Source organism: Humulus lupulus, chromosome X (genome assembly GCF_963169125.1).
Source record: "Humulus lupulus chromosome X, drHumLupu1.1, whole genome shotgun sequence".
NCBI lineage: Eukaryota > Viridiplantae > Streptophyta > Magnoliopsida > Rosales > Cannabaceae > Humulus > Humulus lupulus.
Window position 1 is genome coordinate 10,145,834 of NC_084802.1, and position 21,306 is coordinate 10,167,139.

Genomic DNA, 21,306 nt, shown 5'->3' on the forward strand with positions numbered 1-21,306 from the left:
GAATATTTAAGATATTCAAACTCCTCTAACATTTGTTTAATAATATTAAAAGTAGAAGTAAGAGAATATATATGTACCTCTTGCAATCTTTAATCCAAAAGCTAGCAAAGTTACTTCACTTAGTAATCAAATTCGCTATTAAATCCACAAACCAATAAAATTAAATTAATAAATAATAAATAAAACATCACTAAATATCTAGCAATATATAACGTATTATTGTAATTTTAGAAACTTAATTACCTCAAATGTGTGATTGATATTGGAATTTTGATGCAAAATACTCTCTAAAATCTCACCACAAAAATCACAACCTATGAAATTAAATTAATTAATATGTTAAACATTACTAAACAAATATCACTAAATATCTAATAATAGTAAATGATATTGGTAAACAAATAAAAAAAATCTCAATGTGCCGCTAATTATAACCTCAACAAAAAATCAATATAAAATTTCATAACCTAAAAACTTAATAATAAACAAAAACATAAAAATTTTAATATATTTCTATTTTATAAATTATTTAAAAAATTAATTTTAACATAACTATATATATAACAAAATAGTTACAATTTAAAAAAAAATTCAAATATACAAAAATATATCTAAATTTCGAAATAAAAATTGATAAAAATTTAAAAAAATCATGAACATATATACTCTAATGAAATATATACAATGTGATAGGTTAAATTAAAAAAAAAACTATAAAATCATAAATCCCTAAAAACTTCCATTGAAAAACCACAAAAACATACAATGTATAAAAAAAAAATGCATAAAAATGTAAAACTAACACAAAATCATGTATATTACTCATCCTATTGCAAAACCTATGATTTATTTGCAAAATAATTAACTAAAAATCAAGAAAATAAAAAAAAACTTACCTTAAAACCCTAAAAACGCAGCCCCAAATCGCCCAATTCTTCTCTGGTTTGTGCTCTCGGGTTCGTGTGAGGAAGAAGAAGGCTGATTTGGTAGTGATTTATAAGAGGAGACATCCAATGTCTCCCACTGGGAGACGTGCCACGTGTAGCACATCCAACGTCTCCCACTGGGAGACGTGGGACACGTGGCACGTCTCCCAGTGGGAGACGTTGGATGTACTCCCATGCACATCCAACGTCTCCCACTGGGAGACGTTGGATGTACCCGTAAATCACTACCAGCCTATTTCCAACGTCTTCCACTATTTTTAATGTCTTCCAATTGTAACCATTAATATGCACTTTCAATGTCTTACATCATTAGCCATTTAAAATCCCTTCTAATTTTTAATGTCTTACACCAATGGTGTAAGACATTGTAGGGAGTCATTGAAAGTAGAATTTGTTGTAGTGTTTACTTGAATAAAAATAATGGCTTTTTAGGTGAAAATCATTTGAATAATCGTTCAGCAGAGGCTGAAGACTCGTTCAAAAGATGCTGGACTGTTGAAGGAGTTTGAATGGCTGAAAGGAAAAGAATTCAAAAGTATTTGAAAACATGCTGGTGGAGGCGATATATCGCCCCCTATAGGCGATATATCGCCTGGACCTTTGTTCCCGAGGCGACCGTGCATCGATTCGTGTTTTCCGTATCTACGTGCTGCGATATATCGCCCCCTATAGCTGCGATATATCGGCATACGCTGAATATTTAAACACGAATTTACACATTTTTAGCTGAGTTTGAATGGAGTAAACAGCCTTGACTAAGCCCTCAACGTACTCAAAGCTGCTGACTGACCCTATAACATTCAAACTTTACCCTTATTTAATTTAATCCTCAAAAATACTTAATCCTTAATTACCAATCATAACATGTGCTTAAAATCCTATTGGTTGATATCTAAACCTTATAATATAACAAATATTATCCTTAATATCAGTCATATAATCAAACCTTAGGTTATACTTAATATTCTTAAACTATAGGTTAAACTTAGAAAATCTATAAGTACTAATATGAGTGTCCAAATAATTCCCGGTCTGAACCAAAAATCCATAGTAACAAAGATAATGCTATAAATACTATCATACTACTATCTATCTTAGCTAAGTAAAGTTCTTGGACTCTACATTATCTTAATTATTTAAAATGATTGAATTTTTTTAATTATTTTTTAGTTTTAAAAAATAACTTAAATCATTAAAAAAAACCTTATTTTATTTTTTAATTTATTAATTTTTAATAAGAAAATAGATTTTGTTAATTTCAAATTAATTAATTATTTTATTTTATACAAATGACATTATTTTAGACACGTGGCATTGCCACATCATCACCCAAATATCCACTTCAGTCATCTGTTAGCCATGTAGGATAGAAATTAACGGATGTCCCACAAATCAGTAGCGGAAATAGGTCGGAAGAAATTTTTAATAACGCAAAAAATTCAAGTGACATGAATTGAAAATGTTAATAATTCAGAGGGAAACGATCATATTTATTCTAATTAAAATTATATGCCCCTGCTGGATAATTATGTTCTTATAACATATGCATTAATTTTATTTAATTTTTTTAACTCACATATGTATTTATATATATAATTATGTCACTCTTGATAGTTGATATTAAAGAAAAAAAAACTATGGAATAATTAAAGAATTTTATGTCCAAAGTAAAAAAAAATTAACTTCAAGTCTTCAACCTGTAAAAAAAAAAAAAATTCATTTAGAAATTAATGTATATATATAGTACAATTCTTCTATAGGGGCTCCACTTTAAGCCCTATTGGTATGACTCTCAGTGTTTCTCAACCCGTGAACAGTTTTCGGTGCGACTTTTTTTTATGACCGTGTATATTGTAGCTATTTAGAGCATCCTGCAAATTTTCAGAAAATTCCGAATAGTTTACAGTACCGAAAACTAGGTTCAAACATGTTGTTTTCCACGCGTATAAAAAAAATTAGTCACGGGTGCAACAACATGTTTGAACCTAGTTTTCAGTATTGTAAACTATTCAGAATTTTCTGAAAATTTGCAGGATACTCTAAATAGCTACTATATACACGGTCATAAAAAAAAATCGCGTCGAAAATTGTTCACGGATTGAGAACACTAAAAGCTCTACCGGTAAGGCTTAAAACGAAGTCCATATAGCATAATTGCCATATATATATATACATATCTATATATATATATATATGTATATAGATAAAGTTGAAATTCAAGAAGAAAATGGAATTATGCTTCTCAAAAATGGTGCTGGCTTCTAATGTAAAGAATGAGTACTTTTTTTTATTTATCTTTATTTCATATAAAATTATATTATTTTAAAAAAGACTATTATTAGATATTATATTGTTTTATTATAAATAGTATTGATAGTATATTATTATTATTATTATTATTATTATTATTATTATTATTATTATTGTTATTATTATTCATGTGTATAATGTTGCCAATTTCCAGGAACAAAGAGAGATTGGCATGGAACAAAAATGTCACTAAAAGACAAAATAAAATAAAAAATACATTTAGAAATATTTTGAAAGGTTTGACCAATTTATAGTGCCTTAGTAATAGGATATATATTATCTTTAAGAGAAATATAAAGATGTAGGAAAGGAAACTAAAATTAATACCAAAAAAAAACTAAAGAAAGAAAAAAATTATAGGACTGTATAAATAAAATAACTTATCTCTTATCTTTATCTTTATTTTATTTTTTTATAAATAAAGTATATATATTTGGATAGTTTTCCTATTATCAATATAACATATATATATACGTCAATATATACAGTGTATACAACGTCAATAATTTGTTTATTTAATTTGTTCTTAATTAAGTTCCACAAAATGAATGGTTGTCATAGTTGCCAATAAACCAAAAATTTATATATGTGGGATAAATTAGCCGACAGTCTATCTCAACACACAGATTCCTGTCATTTACTTTATCAAACGCAAATTCTTTTTTTTCCCATATGTTGGGCCATAATAATAATAATAATAACAAGAGAGAGAAAGAGCTTTTGATAAGAGATCATATGGAAAATAATAATAAGGCTACAAAGAACTTACCAATATTGTTTTTATTGGTATGTTCTTTAACTCTAAATGTTTTGTTTATGTTTAAGAGAGTGAGAGTAGTTTTTGATGATGAAAAAAGTAGTGGTGATGAGCTGAGTTGGAGTAGAAGGGCGGCAAGGGAAGCTGAGAGAGTGGCAGCCATCTCATGCTCCGGCCATGGAAGAGCTTACATCGATAGCAGCTTGGTCGTTGAAGAAGAAGAAGGACCTGTTTGTGAGTGCAATTCTTGCTATTGGGGCTTTCACTGTGAAAACTTCCTTCCTTCTTGTCCTGCAAATGCCCAAAGGTCTCTCTCTCTCTCTCTCTCTCTCTCTCTTTCTCTCTATAAATATACAAATACATACAATATATTGTAGTTTTCATTTGTTTCCCTTTTTTGGTAGGATTTCACTCCTGGATATTTTTTTTAAGTTGGGGTATTTTGTAATCTATATAATAAAATTATTTGAGTTTGACTTTAATCTTTTTTTTACACATGTTGTTGTTTGTCAAATCCCTTTTTTTCCCTCAAATCATAAAATGTATTTTATTTTTCACCAAGTAATAGTTATAAAAACTCCTTTCCCTTTGTGTTTTTATTTTACTAAATGAAGAAGAAAAAAAATTAAATCTAACTATAAAAACGAAGAATTTTATTTTTATATAGTAAAAAACTCAATTGCAATTTTGTTTATTCTTTTAATCACAAAATAAGAACAAAGAAATATTTAAAGTTACTTAGAAAAACTCACTAATAATCAAAATGAACGTATACCCAAAAAAAAAAAAAAAAAACTACTTTTCTAGAGAGTAGCGTGTTAATAGAGTTTTCTTACTCAATATAATGAAAAGATTTATATCTATCTTATATTTGAAATAATTAATAAATTTAAGTTAGGTGGGAGTGACATTAATAGAGTTTCTATTCCTTTGGTAAAATACCATCTTGCCCATTAAAGCCTTAATAGTTTTTTTGACCTCACAGTTATAACTTTATATATATATATATAGGGCATTGCTCAAGTGGAGACTGTAAAAACGTCTCCACCGGTGGGGACGTTTATTTTGCACCCTTTGATCAAATAAAGGAGTGTGATTTTCCTAATATTTGGTCTATCTCTCTCATAACTATTCTCTCTCTCTTTCCCTCACAATCGAACCCATTCACATTCACAACTATTCTCTCTCTCTTCCGAATCTGTTTCCTGCTCTTGTTAGGCTAGTAAGACGAATCTATTTACTTCAAACTAGTCCGGCCATTAATCTCTGCTGTACCTGGAATCCAAGTAATCCATCCGCTTGTAATCCATCTGCTGTACTTGGAGTTAGATAAATATTTTACTTTGTTATCGATAGGTATCGATAGAGATCGATGGGGACTCGATGATACAGACTTTGGGACTTTTATAGCATACCTCGATAGGCATCGATAGAGATCGATGGGGCCTCGATGGCACAGGCTTCTGGGTAGCTTAAGGAATTACCTCGATAGGAATCGATTTAGATCGATGGCGCCTCGATGGCACAGGCTTTTGGGTAGCTTAGGGAATACCTCGATAGGCATCGATAGAGATCGATGGGCCTCGATGGTCCGTCTTTTTGGGTAGCTTAGGGAATACCTCGATAGGCATCGATAGAGATCGATGGTCCGTCTTTTTGGGTAGTTCGGGGAATACCTCGATAGGCATCGATAGAGATCGATGGGCCTCGATGGTCCGTCTTTCTGGGTAGCTTAGGGAATACCTCGATAGGCATCGATATAGATCGATGGGCCTCGATGGTCCGTCTTTTTTTTTTTTTAGCAATCCAAGGGTCCGATCGGATGCATTTGGGATCAAAGAGCTCACACATGGTCCGATCAGATCAAATTGAGGATATTCAACAACCTGTCTCTATACCATGATGATTTTGCAACACATACAAAGGGAGCTTATGTTTTCATTGTATCAAGAAAATAGAGTTTGAAGAAGTCACAAGACAAGTTCTAATCTGATAGGCATCGATAGAGATCGATGGGCCTCGATGGTTCGTCTTTTGGGGTAGTTTAGGGAATACCTCAATAGGCATCGATAGAGATTGATGGGCCTCGATGGTCCGTCTTTTTGGGTAGTTTAGGGAATACCTCGATAGGCATCGATATGACTCGATAAAGGGCCTCGATGACACTCTCGGAATTTTAGAACATACCTCGATTGGACTCGATGATACAAGACTTTTTTAATTTGAGAACAAACTGAGATGGATTACAAACAGAGAACTCTGTTTCGGAAGAGAGTTTCGGAAGAGAGAGAGAGAATAGTTCTCTGTTTGTAATTGTGAGAGAATAGTTATCTGAATGGGTTGTGTCAATGGATTCGGAATTGTGAGGGAATGAGAGAGAGTTAGAACAAGGATAGATCACAGCCATTAATTTGATCAAATGGTGAAGAAAAAAAACGTCTCCACCGGTACAGACGTTTTTACCGTCTCCACATAAGAAATTGCCTATATATATATGGAATTATAATGATGTCAGAATACAGTAAATATTTTTTTTCTATATTAATTTTGAATTTAGTTTTTTTTATCATAATTAATGTTGTTTCCAACCAATGAAAAGACACTATCTATATTTATAAATTAATATACATTTGAAAAATAAAAAGTTTACAATATTATATTTTCATAATAAATATACATTTTTCATCAAGTAAAATTTCCAAAAATTTGAAAAAATTAAAATTTATTTTTAAAAATATTAATTAATAACTATAAATATGGATCATTAATCTTAATCAAATAATTAATATTAAAATAATCATCCATGGGTAGTAACTATTCAAGTACACCCATATATATATATATATCATAAAATTACAGTACATTGGTTATATAATAACCAAAATACATAATCAATTAAACAAAAGTCAAATTGGTAGGTACAATAATTTCCTTATTTTAGGAGTGTTATTATGGCATAATCATAATAGAATTGCTAAATGGCACCACTCATGTCTAATACACAAGGAGTTGACAAACTGTTATTAGTGTAATCTAATATCGGATCTCACTTATTTGAATTTAATAAGTATTATGGGGTAAGTATTATGGGGGTATCGCTAATCAATCATAGGGTGACATCTAACCAATCATAGGGTGACATCTCATGTGGTATTGGACACCTCATATAACAATACTCTAATTATCATAATATGTATATAATTGCAGCGGAGATCCATTATTCTTGGAGCCATTTTGGATGGAAAATGCAGGCAGCAGTGCAATGTTGGTGGCTGGTTGGCACAGAATGAGTTACACCTTCAACCAATCAGGTTTCATGTCCAAACAGCTTGAGGCTCGAATTCGCCAAATGCATGCCATTGTTGGAAATGCAGTGACTGAGGGAAAATACATTATTTTTGGAACTGGCTCAGCACAGCTTATCAATGCTGCTGTTCATGCCCTTTCACCTCATAATAATTCTTCTAATTCTCCTTCTATAGTTGTACCTATAATCCCTTATTACCCGGTTAGTATCTTTTTCTGTATAAATATCTATATATTGCCTCGTGATAGGACGAATTTTATTTGACCCAAAACCGTTGGATTAAGTAAAATATATGATCATATATTACGAGTACAAAAAGCTTTAATTTTGGTTTGGAATTTTGGCAGCTTTACAAATTGCAAACAGAGTATTTTCAAGAGGTCAATTACAAATTTGAAGATGATTCAACTTTGTGGATGAACAAGATGAACAACTACTCTAATGATAACAATACTAATACTATCAATCTAATTGAAATAGTAACCTCACCAAACAATCCTGATGGGCAACTCAATCGTGCTCGTCTTCAACACCCAATGGCCAAAGCTATTTACGATCGAGTCTATTATTGGCCACATTTCACTGCAATTTCTACTCCAGTTGATGATGATATTATGCTCTTTTCACTTTCCAAGCTGACTGGCCATGCAGGCAGTAGATTTGGGTAAACCAAACCAACCTTCTTCATTATCTCATATTTATATTTATATATAGATGAATTGATACTATAATAGTGAGATTGTTGTGCATTGTGTAGATGGGCAGTGGTGAAGGATGAGACTGTGTTCACAAGAATGAGTAAACACTTGAGTGTGAACACCATGGGAGCTTCACATGAGTCTCAGTTACGAGCTCTACATCTTATGGAAGTAATTATTGAAGGGAAAGAAGGGGAGACAGTATTTGATTTTGGATATAAAACAATGAGAAATCGTTGGGAAAAATTGAACGAGATCATATCTGTCTCTAAACGCTTTTCCCTTCAGAAATTAGAATCTCAATACTGTAATTTCTTCCACAAAATTAGAGCACCTTCACCAGGTAAGACACAAGACATTTTCACTATATATGCCATGAAATCTCTTTTGGTTATTTTAGGACTTCCATCCATGAAAGTTCAATCATACATCTTTAATATATATATTCATGAAACACTCCTAGCTAGGTAGTTTCAACCATGTGAAACTTCTTTTTTGCTTGCATAAATGCTAACAGTGGACTGTCCATGGCAGCTTATGCATGGTTGAAGTGCCTAAGAAAAGAAGAAGAAAAAGACTGCTCTGCAGTTCTCACTGCAGCAAATATAAATGGCCGCAGTGGAAGCACTTATGGCGATGAAGACAAGTATGTACGACTTAGCCTCGTACGGACCCAGGATGACTTTGATAATCTACTCAGCCGACTCAAGATTTTAATCTCAGAAGAAGACAGTGCCAAATCTATTTGACTCTTCTGTTTATCTTTAGTATATTCACAAATCAAGAAAGATCATACCTTGTGATCTTTTCTTCGTTATTAAAATTAAGGTTCATAGTTTATGAACTGTTGGTATTTCAATATTCAAAATTTGTCAAAAGGACCAAGAATCTCGGTCTCAGTTGAACTTGTCCACAGTTGTATTTATCATCAAACTCTTTTAATTGTTTTTAGAATTTGGAAATAAATTAAATTTAAACCATGTTTGCTGTTTATATCAGCCAATATTAGAGTTGGTTACCAAACCAGTAACAATAATCAAGTTCTAAACCAAGTTTGAGTTCATGTAATAAAATTGAAATAATATATAGAAAATAAAGAATAGTAGAATACATACCTTGGTTTATGTATTTGGAATTGAGAAAATAGTTATATTTTGTATTAGTTTGGTTTGGGAAATAGATGACAATAGATAGTAGTAGTAGTTGCTAAAGTATGATGAGGCTAGTGTAAGAATTTTTTTGGATAAATAATGTAGAAATGTGTATCACGTTTCAATAATTTTTATATTAGGTTACACAAGTAAAGACTTTGGAGACCTCAGGAATCACATGTTATGCATTACCCATTTTATTTTTGTTTTGGTTCTTTTGTAATCTTTATATTATACATCATATGTAATCTTTATATTATAATAAGAGAATAATAATCTATTCCCAGAAAAGCAACACCATATGAATGGCCTGTCATCGCACGTCAATATTCTAACACTTGATTCTTGCTCCGTTGTATAAATTATATATATATATTTATATTTGTGTGTGTGAGTACAATATAATATTAAAACCGATGGTCTGTCCAGCATATTTTCTCGTCGTTTACTCTTTAGCAAGAATATATATAACAATATATATTGGAAAATTCTACTTTAGTTCACTTTTAGCTTTAATGGGGAGCTCTCGGTATTCTCGACCCATAAATAATTTTTTGTGCAATTTTTTTTATAATTGTGTATATTGTAATTATTTAGAGTTAAAAATTCTGAATAGTTTACAGTACCGAAAATTAAGTTCAAATATGTTGTTGCACACGTGATTAATTTTTTTATGCGCGCGGAAAGCAACATGTTTGAACCTAGTTTTCGGTACTGTAAACTATTCAGAATTTTCTAAAAATTTGCAAAATGTTCTAAATAGCTGCAGTATACGCGGTCATAAAAAATCGCGCCGAAAACTGTTCACGAATCGATAACACTGAGAGTCTCACCGGTACAGCTTAAAATGAATAGCAATAAAAGAATTATCATATAAATATATATATATATATATATGTGCGTGTGTAGTGAGGTATAGCTAGCTTTGATAAGAAGAGAGATACATACAATAACACAATCAAATTGAGATGGAAAATGCTACGAAAAGCTTACTATTAATATTGTTGTTGTTATTGGTATGTTCGTTAACTCTAAATGTGGTGTTTATATTTAAGAGAGTTTTTGATGATGAAAGTGAGCTGAGTTGGAGTATAAGAGCTGCAAAGGAAGCTGAAGGAGTGGCAACCATCTCATGCTCTGGGCATGGAAGAGCCTACATTGATAGCAGCTTGGTTGTTGTTGATCAAGAAGAAGGACCTGTTTGTGAGTGCAATTCTTGCTATGCTGGCTCTCACTGTCAGAACTTTCTTCCTTCTTGCCCTGCTGATGCCGATCGGTCACTCTCTCTCTCACTCTCTATCTAAATATATATATATATATATATATAAAATTTTACGTGCTAATATTAAAATCATGTTATGTATAATTGCAGTGGAGATCCATTATTCTTGGAGCCATTTTGGATGAAAAATGCAGGTAGCAGTGCAATCTTGGTGGCTGGTTGGCACCGAATGAGCTATACCTTCAACCATTCAAGTTTCATGTCCAAACAACTCGAAGCTCGCATTCGCCATTTGCATGCCATTGTTGGAAATGCAGTGACTGAGGGAAAGTACATCATTTTTGGCTCTGGCTCAACACAACTTATCAATGCTGCTATTCATGCTCTTTCAACTCATCATAATTCCTCTTCTCCTTCTAAAATTGTAGCTTCAATCCCTTTTTTCCCTGTGAGTATCTCTTAGTACATAATATATACAATCATGTGGTGAATGAATTCCACTCTTATATATGTTGAATTGTGAGTTCTCATCTACATTTATAAAAGAATGGACCACCAACACTACCACAGAGCTTCCACAATAAATCTTGACCCAATATGGAGGGGATACCTTTACTCACCATATTACCCATTAGTGTTTATAAATAGGCAACACTCAATATTTATTCATGGTAGTGGATCAAGTTGCTGGTTGACCAAAACAATTTGATAAAGTATACCAATTAAACATTTAAAAATAATAGTTATACAATTTTTTTAAATATATTAAACATGACTCAGGCTTATACCTAGGACACCCAATTAAGATAGGCCCATTTTTTTAATAATAATTTTTTTCTATATAAAAAAAAGACCTCAAATTTTTAAAAATACCATTTTATATGTAATATTTTGTAATAGTACCACATTTTTCATTGGCCCCGGCCCTGACTAGTTTGATCAAGATTTTCTGAAATAGATTCTTGAACTAATGGAAAATAGTAGTTGCGTGTAATTATGTGGCACTAGCCCAAAAGATGTTCAATAATAAAAAATTTTAAAGATTTAGTAAGCATTTTTAAGCAAACTCGTTTCTAGTGATAGTTTCCCTCATGTTTGGGAAGTGTCATAAATATTTTAAATACAAAAAAATTTACTTTTGGTTTGAATTAATTTTGGCAGCTTTACAAACAACAAACAGAGTTTTTCCAAGAGGTGGATTACAAGTTTGAAGATGATGCATCTTTGTGGATGAACAGGATGAACAACTACTCCAATGATAACAATACCAATCTAATTGAAATAGTCACCTCACCGAACAATCCTGATGGGCAACTCAATCGTGCTCGTCTTCAACACCCAAATGCCAAAGCCATATACGATCGAGTCTATTATTGGCCACATTTCACTGCAATTTCAGCTCCGGCTGATGATGATATCATGCTATTTTCACTTTCCAAGCTAACTGGTCATGCATGCAGTAGATTTGGGTAAACCAACCTTCTTTTTTGTTTGTTTGTTTTTTTTATCTATTTATGTTTATAGATACATTTTCATGGGGTAACAAACTTAAAAGTAGGCCATTTGGTTGAGTATCGAATTTGAGTTAGGATTAAAGATTATTTTGATTTCAAACTATAGCAAAATTCTTTGTGCATTGTGTAGATGGGCAGTGGTAAAGGATAAGACTGTGTTCACAAAAATGGATAGATACTTATCTATGAATACCATGGGAGTTTCACAGGAGTCTCAGCTAAGAGCTATAAAGCTTATAAAGATAGTTATAGAAGGAAAAGAAGGGGAGACATTATTTGACTTTGGATATAAAACGTTGAACCATCGTTGGAAAATTTTGAATGAGATCATATCAGTCTCGAAACGATTTTCCCTCCAGAAAATAGAATCTCAATCATGTAACTTCTTCAACAAAATTAAGAGACCTTCACCAGGTAAGATGTTACACTTTCACTGTGCCATGAAATCTCTTTCAATCATTTTAAGACTTCCATTCAATTGAGTTCAATCCTACATCATATATACATGAAATATCTCAAGGGAATAAATGGCATTACAAGCATTGACATGCATCATTGTTTGTTTCCTCATCAAAATGGAAAACGAGTGGTTGTAGTCTAGCATTCATTCTTACCATGCCTTCTCATCCTTCTACATATGTTGAATTAAACTTAGTTTGGATAAGCCTATTTCAAAAAATAGGCTAGTGCCACACAATTAAATAGGTTTAGTCGGATTTCAGGTGGGATTGGTAAAAAAATAGATTTTGGGTTGAAAATGGGCCTTGTTAAAAAAATTTCAAAAATACTATTTTTTTTTACACTTTTTAAATTTTTGTTTTACTTTTCACATATTTTTTTTAACTTTGTTGTTAGTTTGTCAATGTTAATTTTTTACAAATTGGGCATTAATAATTTTTTTTTAATTATGTTCGAGTTCGGGTTACACCTGAACCTGTGTGTACTTAATTTCAAAATCCGAACCTGACCCAAAATATGTTGGGTTCGGACTGGATTTTACCCGAATTCGACAGGTTTTGCAAAAAAATCAGGTTTTCGAGTTGCAGGTCAAATATTCACCCCTAAAATTAAGAGAGTCTTTATGGGGTTTTTGAGTTCTACTAGTTTAAGAAACGCGCTCTATATACTAATTTGGATTGTAGTGCTCTACTTTCACCCTTCTTCCTCCTACAGGTAAAACTTTTTTTTCATTGTATGGTGGTATAGACATAATGGAATTTGAGACAGATGTTAAAAATTTCAGAGCACAGACACTAACAGTGAACTTTCCATGGCAGCTTATGCGTGGTTGAAGTGTCTGAGAAAAGAAGAAAAAGACTGCTATGCAGTTCTCACAGCAGCAAATATAATTGGTCGTACAGGTAGCGCTTACGGCGCTGAAGATCAGTACGTACGACTTAGCCTCATAAGGACCCAAGATGATTTTGATCAACTAGTCCACCACTTGAAGATTTTAATATCAGAAGAAGGCAGTGCCAAATCTATTTGACTCTTCTATTTATCTTAAAAGAAGCCAACATTGAGTATCACAAACAGTATATCAATCCAGGGAGAGAATAAAAAAGATCATACCTTGTGATATTTTCATTTATAAAAGGGCTCATACTTAATGAACCACTTTAACATTTCAAAATTCAAAATTTGTCAGAAGAAAAGAATTGAACTTGTATTCATCATCCAAGTCTTTTAATTGCTTTCACAATTTGACCAAATTTGTAAACCATGTTAAAATCAAAGTACTAACCACTGACTATAAAGTCCTAAACCAAGTACAAGTTTATTGTCAATGTTAAATTGAAACGTGTGCAAGGTGTTCAAAAGTGATTTAAGAATTTCATCATACATAATTATAGGACAAGTTAAACGAACTTTGAAAACTACAACAGTTTGCTGTCCCTATGTCCAGCCATGACAACTGCTTTATTACATTCTCAGCTACAAAAGTTACAATAGTGTTTACTATCAAACAAAGCACTCTTGGATCCTTCAAGAATTTATCTCACATCATTTGCAATCATATGATCAAAATATGGTTTTGCAATATCCTGCCAAAACTTCTATCCAGTAAAATCACAAGGAATTTCCTTGTGGTTGTGTTAAGGTAAATAGGATCAATGTCAATAACTAACAGGCTATAAAGCAAGATTGTTGATAGAAATTAAGCTCCCTCGATTGAGATATATATATATATACATACTTATACAGAGAGGTATATATATATATATATATATTTACACAGATAGAGAGAGAGAGAGTTGTACATGGTGCCCACAGCATACAAAACAAAATATATATTGCCGGCAAGGCAATTCTTGAGGCTATCTCAATCAGGTGGTGAATTGCAGCAACAATGGAGCCAAATATCTTAGTCTTGAGACAAGAAAAGTTTTTTTTACAATAAATTATCCTTTCAAATAAATATACAATTCATGTTGGTATAAATTAGAACCTCAGAGGGCAACAGGCCTTTTTGGCCCTAACTGTCTCTGTTTTGAAAGGTTGTATTTAATTCTCCTTTGAAACAAGAAGCAAAGGAATCCTAACACTAGAATCAAAATGGCGTACACTTCAAAGTGGGCACCTCGAAAAAAGCTCTCAAATTCATACCTGTTCAACCTACCACAGTTGCATTCACATGCACTACGAAGAAGATTCCCGTTGGGGGTAACTTCTGGATCCAGAACAAAATCAACTGTCATGGCAGATTTTTCCAACCAAATATTTGTTGTCTTTGATTTGTACCCAGGCACAGTGGCCATAACTGCATCGTTATTATAATCGAATCACATAAGTACATAGTCTAGAAGAACAACGGTAAAAAAAGTAAGGTAATTACATTTTTTTCAGTAGTACTTGAGTTATAGCTAACCCCACAATAGTTGGGGAGTAGAAAACTATTAACAATTACTATGTTAGATTTACAGAAGGGACTCAAATCGCAGACTTTGAGGGAGCAAACACATGTCCAACCATTTGAGCTATAAGTGATATATATTGGATTCACTATTTAAGAATATATGGTGGCAGCATCAACTATTACTTGAAAACAACTTTAGCAGCATAAAGAAATATTATCAACAGAATAATGTATGGAAAACAGTTTAACACTATGAACAATGAACACAAATCCCATTGATACATCTAATAGTAGAGTAATACTATGAACAACTGGTGGTGTTCAGCACCATACACCAATACAAGGTGGGCCTCACAACATTAAGTTATCACATAAGACCATTTATATTAGTGTGGTGCTGAACATGAACACTACTTGTGCCTCTTAGCATTATTCCACATAGTATATCATCGTTCTCAGTTCGAAGTCCTCATACTTTAGGAATTTTATGCATCTAAAGATTATCAATTTAATTAATAAAGATGAACTTCAAGGTAATCTAAGTAGTACAAGTACCTTTGTACCTCCCACCAGGGGTAAGCAATCGATGGTAATCAGCAAATACTCTATTTGTTTTAACCTGTCAAACATAACAAGTACATGTCATGGAAAGAAGCAACAAATCAGTTCCATCAGCTTGTCATGTCAAAAAACATGTAGGAAGTTTTAATCAGATAAAATAAAAGTCAATGATATTGTAAGTAGTATAACAATTTGATCACTAGAATTTACAACGACAGTCATTGAGAACATTGAACAAGGTCCTTATTGGCAATGTAAAACCCAATGTTAGCCAACACCAGAGCATGTGTTAAAACATAAAATCAGAGTTGGATCAACTTTATATAGTTTAAGCCTAAAAAGGCTGATAATATAATGCATGCACAAATCAGTAATTATCAGCAACACCACAAACCATAATAAGTAGTTAAGCACCATGATTTTACAGAAAGCACACTTAAAAAGGAAAACAATAGAGTACAAGCAAAAGCAAATGATTTTTAGCACAGAATAAATCATGTGTTCATAACTGTAAACATACCGTGTGATTTACTCCCTCAATGGTAATAGTACCAGGTAATGGCCTCCCACTATCTGATGAAAAAATCCTTCCATGCACTCCTGTCTAAAAGAATTTGAGACATGAAAACAACATTTCACACATTGATTTTACAGAGTAGAAGCATATAAAATACTATACCTAGTAACCTGAGAAAAAAATATTAAAAGTAAATTTCTCAAATGATGTAAATTATCTTAGACTAGCTTGAGAAACAAAGAGTACTATATAATAAGACAAATTGATAGCACTACTAATACCTGTACGAGGCTCACAACAAGATTGAGCATACTCATTTTGTTGTATTTCCAAAGGGTAGCAAGCTGCATGTTGGCACACAATTAAGAGACAAGCTTGTTAAAAATAACAATAAAAATTAAAGAGCATAAAGCAGAAAGAGGAAAAGAGAAGTATACATGCCGTCAATATAATGATTACTCATGAGCTACCAAGGCCAATCTAAGTACTCGCACAATATTGCAATTTTGGGACTAATAGTAATGAGAAGAACAAAAACAAGATCGATTACACAATAAAAGAATATGATTTAAGCAGATATTATACCTCGTGAGCAGGAGGCCATTTGTTGTCACTAATCTCTAGAGTCAATTCAAAACAATCCCCATGTATGTAGTTCCAGTCTTGCATACCTCCATAAATAGGATACCTGGACAAATGTTTATTGTGAAACAATTCCTGAAAAAGAAATTATATATACCAAAAATAATAAAGAGGATATAGTCTGTAATTTTTTCTTCATTAATGAGGTTTGATTTCTTATCCAAAGAAAATAAAATGGCAACCCTACCAAAATGCACCATTTGTGATTCCACCAGGAAATTCATTACTCAAGGACATGTTATGGTGAAAGCGACTGTACACACTCGCCAAGAACCGAAATGTTTCATCATCAGGACACGCATAATAGATTTGTCTGAAAGTAATTCACATTAAAGGCAAAGCCAAGCATAAGAGAATATAAAAAAATGTCTTCAGGATACACGAAATAATAAGTTTTGAGACAAAACCAAATTGAAATTTTGTAAGAGAATTCCAAACCCACGAAAATTTTCTGGTCTGTAAATCAGAAAGACATTGAAAGGAAAGCCCTTTATTAAATGGTCGTAAAAACATGAAACATAATCAGACCAGCATGAGATAATTGGTGCAAGGAAATGGAAGACAATAACTAATTAGCCAAACCCGACCCACAGTAAGTATGGAGAGCTTGCTCTTATATACAAGCTACAAAAAAAATGAAAAAGTTGACATAGTGTTACCTTTTATCCTGACTTCCATCCCATGGATAATTTGCAACAAGTGCACCCTGTGAAAAAGTAAGGCATTATTCTTTTTCTATGCACTGTAATTTTAATCATACTTCATGTTAGAAAAGACAAATTCCACAAAATGTGCGTAATAACTTTGCATCTCTAATGTTGGACTGTAAGTTTGGAGGAATAAGCCAATTAGTGAAAGCACATGTAACCCTAACCACAGATGAAGGATAAAGAAAAACTTCTATGTCATCTGGTTTTAAAGAAACAGTATGGAACTCTGCTTTAATCAATCTTAATCAGAAAATGGTGGTGTTTACCTTTTTTTTCATGCTTTCGATTGTTACTGTGTTTTTTATTTTCTCCCATGAGAATACTCTTTTCTCCTTTGTATTTCAGTGTTTGATCATTAATAAAAGTTTCATTTCTTTTCAAAAACTCTTCAAAGTCTTCAAGGAATCAAGACTCCTGGGTACATGCAGTGGAAACTTGTTCCATGGTGAATTTTTTTGAATTAATTTTTCCAATCACAGTGGCAATGTTATAGCCCTACCATGGTGACAATCGCATAGGCTACAAACATGTCTGTGTTGTTCCAGAGAGGAAAAAAATAAACAAACATAAAAAATAAGGGTGTACACCAATATTAGTTTCTTATAAGTTAGAGCATGTTTATAAAAATTAGGTATAGACAATCAGTTGGGGGAATGGAATGGAATGGAAAGAATCAATTTCCTTTTTATTCCTTTGTTTGGTTATTTTAAGATATTAAAATATCATTCCAATGAAATAGTTTTTCCATCATTTTTGGTGGAATAGCTATTCCTCCAAAAAAAAAAAAGAGAGGAAATACCATTTCAATGTAATGTACAACAATTATTGTTATTAATTTTTTATCAAATATTTTTTACTCATATTAAATTTTATTTCATCCTATTCCTATTCCTATCCCATTTTGATTCTCATTCCTATACTAACAACTACTATTAAACTTTTTCATCTACTAACAACTGGTCATAATAGCAAAAATTATTTCTTTTACAAAGATGATGGCAAAAAATAAAATGCTACCCCGTGCAAGCTGGCAGAAGCTGTAAAATGTATCTGGCTTGACCACTCCATTATTGCTCTTGTTTCAGGTTCTCTTGCAGATGCATCCTCATTCATAGAGAAAAACTGTCATATCATGTCAACGTCCTTCATTAATAGAAATCAAAAATACAAATTTGGATTGAATATCTTGCACATTGAGATGATGGATTACAAATTTTAGAATTTACTTTCTCAATCACAAATCAATAGCCTTAAACAAAGTATTTTGGCATGTCAAATAATCCATAATGAAAATGGTTGTAAAGGTAAATAATTTGGAGAGCAATTTTAAGAAATAAACATTTTTTTACGTAAGAAATTAACAATTGATTTATCCCTTTCCCAATTGTTCATTTTAGATTAAAAAACTTAGGCATATAATGGAAAAATGATACCAATGACACTATTCGCATTGTTTCGATTTGGATACCTGATCTGGAAAGTTTCGATTTAAATCAACATTATTCGCATTGCCACGCTGCCGTAGGGAATATCCATCAGGATTCATTGACGGAAGTATATGAAGATGAGTACGTTCTACAATCAAAGTAGCCTGTAGAAACAATGGACCAAGTAAGATGGATACTGTGATATTAATACTTAAGATCATTCAAAATAACAAGTGTCTATTAAAAAGAAGTAAAATAAACTAAATAAAAAAAGGGTATAAAAGACTTAGGTTGAGTAATTCTATCAAAATATTATTGAAAATTTATACACTAAAGGAAGGTGAACCGAACAGAAAAAAGAAGCAAAGTTCAATAAAATATGCAGAGCACAAGACAAAAAGAATAGTTCAAAAATTAAGTGACATGTGAAAATATAAATTCTGGAACATTTTTCCCCCTCACTATATCACTAGGCAAACTTTGGTGAAACATTTAATCCGGCAAAGAAAGTTAATCAATGAATTTGGGTAAGTGACTCCGGAGTGATGCAAGAACAAAACAGACAAAAAGTTCTTTGATCAATTATAGTGCAAAAAAATGTGATCTAATTTATGCTAAAGCCAAGTTGCTCTAAAAGGGGAGGTAAAAAAAAAGCCAAGAAACTTGATATCTACAGCATCATTTATTTACGATAAAAGTTAGAGTTGCACAACTTAAAAAACTAAAGAAGTGTACCAACTGATCTTTCAAATAGTTATCACAAATCCAATTGGCAAGTAACATTAGCAGCTCACGCCCTACGGGTTCATCTCCATGCACATTTCCTATGTACTGCAACAACCAACAAAATCATTAACAAGTTGTTAGAAAAGAAATAAGAGTTTCTCCAGCAAAAACTACGAAATAGCTCTTTCTCAAATATATTATAATCATGAATGACGAAAAAATTTATAGTTTCAAGAAGAAAAAATCAACTAGAAGAAGACGACTCAGACTGAGTTTCACCATCCAATGTTGGAATTAAAGTTTCACTATCAAAGTAGAAGGGTGAAAAATTCAAACAATAACAGCTCAAAGTGTGAAAAGTTTACATTCTTGTTTAAATAGCACATCATTCACCTTAAATGCAGGTTCAGCCTCTTCCTCCCCAGGCTTGTCGGAAATTTCTATGACCCACTACAGGAAGTAACAAACAATACTCTTACTGTTTAAAATAATGCTAACGATTATCATTCAAATAAACTTCAAGGCAAGAAAATAATAATATTAATATGAAAAAAAAGGAACTAACTTCAGTGAAACGATTACCAGTGGTACCCCATTCACACTCTTCCCAATACTGATTATCCATTCCAAAAATCCCTCAACGAGAGAAAAAAGAAAATATCAGCACCATTGTCATGAAAAGCCTATATAACGAATTAGACTTGAAACAAGAAGACTCCATCTCCATCTATATCAAATAGCCACATTGTTTATTTCTTCACATACAAATTCAACTCATAGATCACCTGTAAATTCTAGAAATGTTGCTACATCTTTTCCCAAACGCCTTAATTGCAGCCTCAAGCTCAGAATTAGTCATGTACCCTTCAGCTACATCAACACTATAAAACCAATATATAGCAATATATATACATATTAGTATAAATTCAATATAAGATGCTTTACAATGAAGTTTTTTCTTTATTTATTTCAAATAATACCTTTTATTAGACTGGTTTTTCTCAAACAATCGCCTTGCATGGCCATTATAAGTGGTATTTCCAAAAAATTCTGTAATCAAACAAAATATTACAATTCATTGTAATCCAGAACAGAACTCTAAAGCACATAAGTAATTCTTGAATTTTTCTATTTAGTCCTAATATTCGCAAGTGTACATAAATAGATATAAACAAATAAAAAAAACATAATAGTTTGTATTATGATCACGAAATGTAGAATAACAATCATTTGTTTCCAAATTTTAAAAAGAAAAATGATGAAATTTAGTGTTACTTCTCGTTCTTCTTCTTCTTCTCAAGTAAGATAAAGACTTTTCTCAGCTAAAAAGAAAACTTTAACTCATTATCAAGATAAGTATATAAATATAGAATAGAACGAAGAAAGATAAGCTGACCAGGAGGAAAAATTGAGTCATGGCTTTGAAGGCCGCCTCTGGCGAAAGCAGAGTGAAGAAAATAGCATAAACTGAGAGAAAGGAATATTGATACAGATAGATTAAGCTCCATGTGATGGGTCATGAATCGCTTGCATCGAGCTTCTGCGATCAGATTTTCAGTCGTTTTTAGTTCCTGGGAAGAAGAAGAAGAAGAAGAAAGAAAGAAATGGGTGTGGCGGTACAGATCTCAGTGTGATGAAGCCCAACCCAAACTCACTACAATTGGGCTATACAAGGGGCCATTATGAAATTTACATAGGGGTTTTTTCATAAATATGATTTTTTAGCCATTAATATGCAAAAATATGGTAATTAAATTTTTCTTAGTTTGTATGGATAAATTTAATTAAAAAAAAAATCAGATTATGAGAAAAAAATATATGGCATAATAATGAATTTTTACAAAAATATGGCATAATAATGATTTTTTTACAAAATTATGGGAAAAAAATCCCATAAAAGGGAATACAAGTTTTAAAAAACCATAAAATAATACTTGTAAAAAAAAGCCATTTTTTTGAA

General features: G+C 32.0%; 3 protein-coding genes across 4 annotated transcripts; 2 read left to right on the top strand and 1 right to left on the bottom strand.

Annotated features, from left to right (window-relative positions):
• Nucleotides 1-3,900: 3,900 nt before the first annotated feature.
• On the top strand, nucleotides 3,901-8,999 carry LOC133803632 (tryptophan aminotransferase-related protein 4-like). Its single transcript, XM_062241733.1, has 5 exons — nucleotides 3,901-4,321; nucleotides 7,222-7,522; nucleotides 7,669-7,985; nucleotides 8,079-8,362; nucleotides 8,554-8,999. Exons 1-5 carry the CDS (start codon nucleotides 3,930-3,932, stop codon nucleotides 8,766-8,768), a joined length of 1,509 nt encoding a protein of 502 aa, XP_062097717.1. The 5' UTR covers nucleotides 3,901-3,929; the 3' UTR covers nucleotides 8,769-8,999.
• Nucleotides 9,000-10,138: 1,139 nt separating this feature from the next.
• Nucleotides 10,139-13,395, top strand: LOC133805481 (tryptophan aminotransferase-related protein 3-like). The gene is made up of 5 exons (XM_062243670.1): nucleotides 10,139-10,446; nucleotides 10,543-10,840; nucleotides 11,554-11,861; nucleotides 12,037-12,320; nucleotides 13,184-13,395. The coding sequence occupies exons 1-5, from the start codon at nucleotides 10,139-10,141 to the stop codon at nucleotides 13,393-13,395; spliced, it is 1,410 nt and encodes a 469-aa protein (XP_062099654.1).
• Nucleotides 13,396-14,182: 787 nt separating this feature from the next.
• On the bottom strand, nucleotides 14,183-20,954 carry LOC133803502 (carboxypeptidase SOL1). Of its 2 annotated transcripts, XM_062241567.1 has the most exons (15): nucleotides 20,743-20,954; nucleotides 20,327-20,396; nucleotides 20,132-20,227; nucleotides 19,929-19,959; nucleotides 19,740-19,796; nucleotides 19,356-19,451; nucleotides 18,662-18,784; nucleotides 18,211-18,315; nucleotides 17,143-17,189; nucleotides 16,671-16,796; nucleotides 16,427-16,529; nucleotides 16,123-16,185; nucleotides 15,845-15,928; nucleotides 15,319-15,382; nucleotides 14,183-14,667 (listed from the first exon to the last, which is right to left on the bottom strand). In XM_062241567.1, the coding sequence occupies exons 1-15, from the start codon at nucleotides 20,864-20,866 to the stop codon at nucleotides 14,357-14,359; spliced, it is 1,500 nt and encodes a 499-aa protein (XP_062097551.1). In that variant the 5' UTR covers nucleotides 20,867-20,954; the 3' UTR covers nucleotides 14,183-14,356. The 2 variants fall into 2 exon arrangements, with proteins under 2 accessions (XP_062097551.1, XP_062097552.1); XM_062241568.1 differs by lacking the exons at nucleotides 20,327-20,396; nucleotides 20,743-20,954 and having other exon boundaries at nucleotides 19,912-19,982.
• Nucleotides 20,955-21,306: the final 352 nt, after the last annotated feature.

Excerpts from the sequence above, each read along its gene's own strand:
- LOC133803632 (XM_062241733.1), top strand. The coding sequence starts at position 3,930 with ATGTTGGGCCATAATAATAATAATAATAACAAGAGAGAGAAAGAGCTT. Across the intron at positions 7,523-7,668 it reads CTATAATCCCTTATTACCCG|CTTTACAAATTGCAAACAGA; the intron begins GTTAGTATCTTT and ends GAATTTTGGCAG. Across the intron at positions 7,986-8,078 it reads CATGCAGGCAGTAGATTTGG|ATGGGCAGTGGTGAAGGATG; the intron begins GTAAACCAAACC and ends TGCATTGTGTAG.
- LOC133805481 (XM_062243670.1), top strand. The coding sequence starts at position 10,139 with ATGGAAAATGCTACGAAAAGCTTACTATTAATATTGTTGTTGTTATTG. Across the intron at positions 10,447-10,542 it reads TGCCCTGCTGATGCCGATCG|TGGAGATCCATTATTCTTGG; the intron begins GTCACTCTCTCT and ends GTATAATTGCAG. Across the intron at positions 11,862-12,036 it reads CATGCATGCAGTAGATTTGG|ATGGGCAGTGGTAAAGGATA; the intron begins GTAAACCAACCT and ends TGCATTGTGTAG.
- LOC133803502 (XM_062241567.1), bottom strand. The coding sequence starts at position 20,866 with ATGACCCATCACATGGAGCTTAATCTATCTGTATCAATATTCCTTTCT. Across the intron at positions 19,960-20,131 it reads AACATTTCTAGAATTTACAG|TATTGGGAAGAGTGTGAATG; the intron begins GTGATCTATGAG and ends ATGGATAATCAG. Across the intron at positions 19,452-19,739 it reads AGGCTGAACCTGCATTTAAG|TACATAGGAAATGTGCATGG; the intron begins GTGAATGATGTG and ends TGGTTGTTGCAG.